This window comes from Caloenas nicobarica, chromosome 14 (genome assembly GCF_036013445.1).
Source record: "Caloenas nicobarica isolate bCalNic1 chromosome 14, bCalNic1.hap1, whole genome shotgun sequence".
In the NCBI taxonomy this organism is placed as follows: domain Eukaryota; kingdom Metazoa; phylum Chordata; class Aves; order Columbiformes; family Columbidae; genus Caloenas; species Caloenas nicobarica.
The window spans coordinates 10,390,986-10,399,963 of NC_088258.1; the positions used below are offsets into that span (position 1 = coordinate 10,390,986).

General features: G+C 60.4%; 1 protein-coding gene across 1 annotated transcript; it reads right to left on the reverse strand.

Moving 5' to 3' along the window:
* Window positions 1-268: 268 nt before the first annotated feature.
* Window positions 269-4,371, reverse strand: LOC135994373 (glucagon receptor-like). The gene is made up of 13 exons (XM_065644888.1): window positions 4,294-4,371; window positions 3,947-4,043; window positions 3,504-3,611; window positions 3,135-3,256; window positions 2,917-3,023; window positions 2,655-2,811; window positions 2,146-2,305; window positions 1,872-1,932; window positions 1,630-1,699; window positions 1,141-1,229; window positions 806-944; window positions 478-519; window positions 269-349 (listed from the first exon to the last, which is right to left on the reverse strand). Exons 1-13 carry the CDS (start codon window positions 4,369-4,371, stop codon window positions 278-280), a joined length of 1,302 nt encoding a protein of 433 aa, XP_065500960.1. The 3' UTR covers window positions 269-277.
* Window positions 4,372-8,978: the final 4,607 nt, after the last annotated feature.

Below are 8,978 nucleotides of genomic sequence, written 5' to 3' on the forward strand. Positions count from 1 at the left end.
TCCATGCAGCTCATCAAACCTGAGCAAGGGGAGGCTCCTCTGAGGGGCGGTGATGTCTGGTGTGAGCTGAGGGTGCCTGCCTCCCCCCTTGGACCACAGTGGGGGAATGTCCCCTCCAGCAGCTCTAGTGTTCACGCGTGCAGCACAGCTCAGACACTGGTCCCAGCCCCCTGTCCCACCATGAGATGCTGCTCCAGTACGGCTTCCCCACAGCCCCTTGCCCTCCAGCCATGGCCCACAGCCCCTCTCCTGTGGCTCCATGGGGCTGGTCGCTGCATCACTGGGCACAGCAGAGCACTGGGTGGTCGAGCTTCCAGAGCTGCCACTTCTTCTTCATCTCTGACTTCACCTGCCGTGGTGGAGGAGAGAGAGCAGGGGCTTTTCCCTGGCTGTGCCCTCCGTGGCAGGCATGGGCTGGCATGACAAAGCCACCGGCTGAGGCAGGGCTGAGCAGGAGATGCTGCAGTGGGTACGTACCTCCTTGTTGGCAAAGCAATACAGCACAGCCACCAGGAAACCCTGTGGGGAGAGCAGGGGAGTGAGCCCCCACTGCCACCCCCTCTCCTGGGGCTGGGAAGGACTCAGTCCCCCCAGGCTGCTTTTGGGGCGGGTTCCCCCTGCCAGCACTGCACAGCAGGCGACATCACTCAGCAACAGGGCTGGGGGTGGGAGAGCTGGTGATCCCATCCCCAAGCTCAGCTGCAGGCTGAAGCACTGCAGGGAGAGGGAGCTGAAACAGGGACCCCCTAATTCTTGTTCCATGGTGCCCAGGGCCAAGTGAGAAAATGTCACACTACTCCCTCACCTGGAAGGAGTTGAGAAAGAGGGTGAAGAACACCTTGATGTAGCGCAGGATGCCTGTGGTTTGCTCGTCGGTGGCAAAAATGAAGACAACTTCATGAATCCCGAAGAGGGGGATGAGGGTGAGCGTGGCTTTGGCCAACCTGAAAGAGCAGAAGAGGTTCCCTCTGGCAGCGAGTATGAAAGCGCAGGGGTACAGGTGCAAGCAGTGATGAGCTCTGACTTAATTTCAGGGTGATCATTTAACAATGTGCAGGAGGAGGAGGGTGGATGTGGAGGTGGCATGAATCCAGGACCAAGGAGGACCCTTCACCTGCTGCCCCCTCCTTCCCAGCTCACCGCAGCTTGTAGTCTGCATAACCCTTCTGGTTGGCACGGAGCTTGGCCAGGATCACCTTGAGGATCCGCATGAAGATCAGCAGGTTGATCTGTGAGGAGACAGAGTGGGGCACACACAACCCAGCACCCCCACCCCTTGCAGCGCACCCTGGCCGTGGCACACACCCTTGGAGACCACAGGAAGACAACAAGCCCTGTAGTACCAGGTCCCCAGGGCTGCTCTTCATCCCATCCCACCATCCCAAACTCCTGGCTAGGAAGCAGCAGCAGCAGCCGCCATCCTTCTCTAGGGCTCAGCCTGGGCCCTCAGAGCCCAGGGGTCTCCTTGCCCCTCACTGTGGTGGTTAGCTAAAAAAACAACCCCTCGTGCAATTAGCCTGATGCTTTGGAGGCCAGTCCCTTCCTCCTGGGCTCTGCAGGGAGCTGCCCCTGCCACGGGCTGAGCTGCTGTTCTCCAAAAGGATGTGGGGCTGGCAGGTGCCCCCCTACCAGGGAGGCGAGCAGGATGGGGATGCGGATGATCCACCAGTAAGCCATGTTCTCGTTCAGCGCCCAGCACCTGCCCAGGCAGACACAGAGAGCAGCACCATCACGTTGTGCTGGGGGGTGCAGGATGAGGCCAAGAGGGTGCCAGCCCTGGCAAGGTGGGTCAGGGACCCACAGCGGCCTCTGTCCTGCTCCCCAGCTGAGCCCAAACACCAGCCTGGGGCTGAGCATCCCTCCCCACTCACTCTGCATTCTCCTTCAGGTACTTGGCAGCCATCCAGGGCACCACGAACACCACAGGGGTCCCTGCAAGTCACACAGCAAACCCTGTAAAACCAAGCACCCACCTGAGCTGAGAAACCAGCCCTGGGAGGGGGGACACCACAGGGATGCTGTGGGGTGGCATCTTGCCCCAGGGTCAGCAGAGCTCCCACCCCGCACCCTCCTGGGACCACCTGGGGCCGCGGTGCTCACCCGACACCAGGCACCGTCCCCACCATGCACCCGGGTGGCCCCTACCCCAGCCCAGGTAGAGGTAGAGCCTGTAGTAATTCTTCTCGGAGAAGACAGCCCCGATCAGCAGCTTGTACAGGTAGACAGCTTCCACCAGGAACCAGTAGTGGTTGGCCAGGATGCAGTACTGCATCAGCACCTGTGCCGCCCGGCAGCCCAGTGCCGCCTGCGAGAGGAGACCCGCCATGGGGCCAGCAGTGTGCCCAGGGGGGCAGGGGCACCCCGAGAGCTCACCCGGAGGGTGCACGGGCAGCACAGGCACCCCAAGAGCTCACCCACTGAGTGTATGGTGCTGCACAGGCACCCCAAGAGCTCAACCAGAGGGTGCACGGGCAGCACGGGCACCTCAAGAGCTCACCCACCAGGCGCAGAGGTGCCTCAGGGGCTCAGGCACAGGGTGGCTGGGGCTGCATGGGCACTGGCACTTGGCTGCACACCCCTCCCCGAAGTGAGGGTCCCCACCCCAATTGCAGTCGGGCATTAAGCAGGGTCCCCGGGGGGGTGGCAGCTCTTGCCTCATGGCTCAGCAGGGCCTCCCAGTCAGCCACCTGCACCACCTCCATGCCCCAGTGTTTCTCCAGCAGCGCATCCTTCACCATCACCGAGGTCGCTCGCAGCCCGAAGGAGGCGAAGAGGTTGGCATGGATGTAGTTCCTGGTGCAGCGGAGCTTCCTGCCGAGAGCAAGCATGTCAGGGGCAGGTGGGGACACCCCTCAGCTCCACCATCACCAGCTGGGAAGGATGAGGGGCAGGACCGTGTGCCCCCAGCTCTCCTACCTGAAGATGGTGAGGATGAGCAGGGCAGAGATGAGGGTCAGGAGTGACAGCGAGTACCCCACAGTGTAGAGCACCTTGAAGCTCACCATCAGCCGGCGGGCGCCCTCCTGCAGGTGAGCACCGTGCCAGTGAGCCTGGGCGAGCAGCACCTGCCCGTGCGGCCAGGGTGCCCCTGCCTGTCCCTGCTCAACCACCACGGCCAGGCCGGGGCATCCCACCTCCTCAGCAGTGGACTCCATCTCCTCCTCGCACTGCGAGTAGTCCCGCCAGGGCTGGCTGTCGTTCACCATCACCCACTGCCCATCGGCACCGCACCTGCGGCTCACCAGGCCGTGTTTCACTGCGGACATAAAGCACCAACACGTTCCACTTGGGCTCCACCCAAAACCCTCTCCTGAGATGGGTTGGACTCTGCTCAACCCCAAAGAGCTGGCTCTGCTCCATGACACATGTCCCCTTCCCCCAGGTCTGCTCGTGGGTCCTCTCCCCCCAGCAGTGGGCAGGAGGGGAAACCCCAAGAACGTCTCCCCTCCTAGCATGGCTCAGCCCTGCCTTCCATTTCTGGGGTGGCAGAGGGTCATTGTCACCTTTCTCAAACCAGGGCAGGTAGAAGGGGCAGGAGACATTGACGGCAGTGCCGGGGCTCCCATCGGGCCAGCAGGCATACATGTCAAATGTCCGGTTGCAGAAGAGCCCTTCCAACAGCAGCACAGGGAAAAGCCAATGGTCAGATGCTGGCAGCACAGTCACATCCAGCCCCGCCACCACAGCCACCTGCCAGCACCTCCATGGGGCTGGAACCGCCGCAAACAGAGCCCTGGGCCACACACCAGCCTCAGCCCTCCAGGGTACCCCAGCCCCAGGCATCCCACCTGAGATGAGGAGACACCTGTCAGCCCCTGACTCATCCCTCCATAGGAGACTGGTGTAGAGGATGCTGGAGGGGTGATAAAACCCAGCCGCAGCCACAGCCGTCACTCAGCACCACGTGCCCCCATGTCTGACCCTGAGCTGGGGCACAGTTGGGTACCTGCCGGGTAGGGCTCGCTCGCCATCCTCCTCAAGCACTCGTCACGGTACCGCATCCACTCCTCGAAGGTCTTCTCCAGCACCTTGGCCCCACCGTGCTGCAAGCCCAGAGCCAGGTCACAGCCTCCATGCTGTGCACCGGGCACAGAGCCCGTGCTGGCCTGCCCACCCCACTGCAGTACCCAGCGGCTCCCCGTGCCAGCTGCCTACATCCCCCCGAGGAGCTGCTGCGTGCTAGCATCCTCAAGATGAGCAGGAAGATGCAACAAAGCCAGGACTGAGCCCACTTGCAACAGGTCAAAGCCTGGTAGCATCAACTCTGCGGGCCAGCCCCAGCTTGTCTCTTACCGGCACGGTGGAAAACAGGCACATCCAGGCAAGATGGACGAGGGTCTGCTGGTACCCGGACCTGAGCATATCCGTCATGGCTGCCCCCACCAGCCTGTGGCCAGTGCTCCCAGTGTTGCGTGTGTCTCAAAGCTGAGCTGGGGACCTGAATCCTGGGTGACAGGTGGAAGACTGAGGACAGCATGGCTCTGCTGGCCACACACACCAGTGTGGACGAGGAGATGTGCTCTTCGAGGCAGTGGAAAAGAACCAGAGTGTAAGTGCCAGCCACAGGCATGTCCTGGGCTGCCACAGCCCTGGGTCACTTCCCTGCCAGACCCAAAACCTCGGGGAGCATCAGGCAGAGCAGCCAGAAGCGGGGGCATAATAGGGTCACACATCTTGGCTGAGCCTTGCTAGCCTCCACGCCACTGCTGCTGGCCCCTGGGTAGCTAGCAGGCAAGAGGACTGTGATGCTGAAGCCAGAGGGAAGCAAAAGCCACCTCAGTAACCAGTGTGACAGTCCCTGTGCCACAGCTGCTCACTCTGGCAGGCAGGCAGCACCTGACGGGTGGCCTCTTGCCACCAAGCCCTGGGAAGGGGCCAGGGCTGAAGGGATGACCCCCGGGGAAGGCAAGGAGACCACTCCTGGGGCTCCCTGGGACCCACTGTGCCTCCCCAGCCCCACTGCCTGCCAGCCAGGATGGGACCCCCCAAATCAGCTACACCCCATCACCTCTTGGCCCCATCCCTGCTCACAGAGATCACCTCTGCCCCGCCGCCCCGCAGCGCCCCGCTCTGCACAGCCCCGCCGGGGGGCACCCACTGGGAGCTCCGGGGGGAGAAGCAGCCCGGGACCCCTTGGGCTCCCCGGCCAGCACGGACGGACCCAGCCCGGGCTGCCCAGGGCCCCCATCGCTCCAGCCCAGACGGCTCCAGCTCGGAACCCCGCTTCCAGCACGAACACCCCCCGCTCTGCACTCACCGGGTCCCCCGGCCAGCACGTATGACCCCCGGTCCCTGCCCCCCCGGGGCTCCCCGGCCGGTCCCGCTCGATGCCCGCGGGGGTCCCACTCCGCCCGGGCTGTGCCACCGCCTCCCTCCGCCTGCTTACCCTGCTCCGCAGCCCGGGCAGCCCCGCTACTGCCGGCAGCCCTGGCTCCGCGACGTGAGCGCGGCGGCGAGCGAGCGGCGTCTGCGGAGCGGCCGCCTCCCGCCAGCGCCGTGTCCCGACGGGGCGGGAGGGGGGAGCGGCACCGCCTCCCGGGGCTTGGGCCGCCCCGACGGGCCCCGGGGGGTCCCGGGCACCGATGCTCCCGCCCCCGCCGAGCGCCCGGCACGGCCCCCATGGAGACCCCGCTGCATGACATGGGGATAGAGATGAATGTCCAGCCCTCAAACTAAGGTTCACGGGGATGGCAAGGTCGGTGCAGACCCCCTCGGTCTCCCCCAGAGCCCCCCCATGCAGCCCCAGGGAGAGTCGCAGGAGTCTTTTATCTCCCGGTTTGGCACCCCGATGGCTGTCCCCTGGGTGGGTGACATGGGGTGCTGGCATGGTGGTAGCCCCTTGCCGTGCAGAGCCCTGAGCAGACAGAGTGGGCTGTCAGGGGCCACACACCCCTGGGGACAAGGAGCAGGTGGCCAAGGGGACAAAGCTAGAGGTGGCACAGGGACACAGCACATGATGCGGATCTCACTGGCCCCAACAGTGGGGAAACCACGAGGACAGAGACAAGCCTTGGGAAAAGCCCAGGAGCCCCCAGCCCTGGTCACACTGCCTTCCCAGTCACCTCACACCCTCACAGTGTGAAGGGAGCAGGTCTGTGCTGACCCACAGCTGCTCTGCATGCTCTGCTCCTGTCCAGACAGGTGAAGGGCAGGTGAAGGTGGTTTTCCTATCAGTGGAGTGGGCGGAGGAGATTTAAGGGATGACTGAGCCCTCGCTGAAAGCCTCTGGGGACCCTTCAAAGACCAGCAGCAGAGTCCCTCTAGGCTCTCATCTCTAGCTTTAGCTGATGCAGATAGAGATGTCCTCCTGCTGTGACAGCCTTGCTGGAAGAAGATGTAATAGCTATTAACACAGAGAATGGTTGGCATCACTCAGTACCCCATCATGGTTGGCCAGGTAGCAGAGAAGGATGGGGACAAGTTGGAGGCATATGGCTTTGGAGATGTCACCGCAGCCATGCTGCTGATGCAATTTTACTGGGAGTTTTGCTGTTTTCCTCCTTTGTGGACAGTTAACTTTTTCTCAGGGTGACAGGTGCTTTCTGTGTAAGGGTATAATTCCCAAATGGCTTCTGAAAAGCAACTTTACTGGAAGACTTTGAATCTCCTGTAGCACCCCTGGAAACAAAGAGGGACGAGGCCCCAAGCCCTACCCAGTCCCACCCGTACCCAGTGGCCAGGACTGCCCCTTGCAGATGGTGCCACTTAAACTTTGCTTTTTTGCTGTGACTTTTTTTTTTTCTTTCTCCATTACCATCGGCAGCCAAGCCTGATTCACCGGAGCTCAGCAGCTCATTGTGCAGACTGAGCTCCAGATGGTCTCCCATGTCTTGCCCTGCCCCGTGTAGCTGCTGTCTCGCTGCTGTTTGCAGCCTGGCTCCTCTTCCCCCAGCTGCTTCTGACTCCAGGTAAAGAATCAATTCTCCTCTTTCTCTTCCATCTCTCGTCCTACCTGTTCCCCTTGGGCACTGCTTGCCGGGTCGCTCTGGTCGTGTCCTGGGTTTGCCCCTCTCTCTATGGGCTGACATTGCCACGTGGTGGCTTCAGTGTGGCTGGGGACAGTGGGGAGGCAGCATCTCAGCTGCCTCGTCCTCCACTACAAATGAACATGGAGCCAGGAGGGTGCTCAGTGGTTCAGAAAGCTTCTGTACAAAGTCTCCTGAAGGGATGAAGACTTCTGTCTCAGCAGACAAACTGTGAGAAGCTCCTCCATTGCTTCCATACATCACCCTGCCATGGGGCCGGAGCCAGTGCCAGCTCTCCCAGGATCGCATCCTGCCCCACACAGCCATAACGTGGTCCTGGGACACCTATGGAGTATGTTTCCAGCCATGTCCCCCTCCCCAGACTCGGGTGCCTTATAGCTTTGCCATGCAGACGTCCCTACGTGAACCCATCTAACGCCAGCAGGAACATGGGGTGGGCTCATCCCATAGCGATGCTGAATTTGGGGGAGAGCCCAGAGCTCCAGCATGCAGGTGCAGGAGCTGGAGTTACAATTCCCTGGAGAGAGACGACAAAACTCCCAGAATCATTGCCCTGTGCAGCCCCCGGTGGGGACCGTTCTGGAGTGAAGGGTCCATCTGGAAGGGATTTGCTTGCTGGTCCTTTGAATGGGGACATGAGGAACAACCTGTTCCTCTCCATATTGATGCATCTTGGGCAGGGTCTCCATAGTGACTGCAGTGCTTGTGGTTCAGCTGGAGCCGGATCCTGACGCGTGGGGTGCTGCAAAGCCGGTCACAGGCATGGGGAGGGTGGCTGGGACAACATCCAGGTCCAAGCATCACTGGGATGGAGCTGTGTCCCTGCTTGTCCCTGCCCAGGGACAACCCCTGCATTTGAGAGGGATGCACAGGCACTTCCCATCAGCAGTTTTGCAGTCAGACCATGTGCATCCACATCCTCATCTCAGATGTAATGCTTGCAGCCCATCAGCACGTGATGGTGATTTTAGCACCTTGATCTGTGCTCAGCTAGGCCCCAGCAGCTCTGTAAGAGACACAGCTGCTTGAAACACCTTCCCAATTCCTTGTACAATGGGTAAGACCCTGTAAGACCACCACCACCTCACTCTCCAACAGCTGGTGTCCTGCTGGGATGCTGGCTGTGCTGCATGGCTGTCACCAAGGAGACAGACTTGATAAATTTATATGTTACAGGCAGGGTTCACCATTAGAGATGAGAAAACTGCCACTGAATGGCCTCACACATTGAAGGTGTTGGTGCCTTTCCGGCAACCTGAGAGCTGCAGGGGTGCGCAGGGAGAGGAGAGCATCCTCCATCAGTGTCACCATGGGCTAGATGTCCAACCAGACAACCACGCAGGGCTAAGTCCCTTTCTCCAAGGACTGTTACCAGGCTTACCAGCAGAAATGTCCTCAAAGCAGGTTTCATTTTACCTAGCTGTTATTGATAGAGAAATTCAGACATGTGTAGTATTGTAGACTTCACTAATTGTGCTGTTTTTCTTCCCATAGAGAAGCAATTCGTGGAACAGAAATGCTAATCAACACATCCTGACTCGCAATTATTCAGTGAACTTCTCAGAAAAGCCTGCCAGGCTGTTACCAGGTAGAGAAATCCATCAGCATGTGAATGCCCATGAACCCACGTGAGGAGGGACATCACTCATTGCAGCTGATCCGCTTGCTGCACCGCTTGCTCTGGACTTGGGAGGCTGCTGTAAGCTCAGCCGCACCAAAGGCTCTTGTATATACTAAAAAGCAAAGTATTTTTAATATCAGCAGATGGTGCTGTTAAAGATAGCTGCAAAAATGCAGCCCAACAAGACACGGAGGCAGACTCACTTGGACACAGAGCCACTTGCCCTGGGGTTTGCGCTTCTCAGAAGCTGTTGCCTGCACCCAGGCAACAGCTGTTTCTTGCTTGAACCTCCCTGATTGAGGAGAGAAATGACCCTGAGTTTTGCCCAGCCACAGAGTGTTTCCTCGTTCTGATGAGCAGCGGTTTGGGGT

Coding starts and splice junctions, on each gene's coding strand:
- LOC135994373 (XM_065644888.1), bottom strand. CDS start 4,371: ATGACGGATATGCTCAGGTCCGGGTACCAGCAGACCCTCGTCCATCTT. Junction 1,933..2,145: donor CTACCTCTACCTGGGCTGGG/GTAGGGGCCACC, acceptor TGTGACTTGCAG/GGACCCCTGTGGTGTTCGTG. Junction 350..477: donor ATTGCTTTGCCAACAAGGAG/GTACGTACCCAC, acceptor CCACCACGGCAG/GTGAAGTCAGAGATGAAGAA.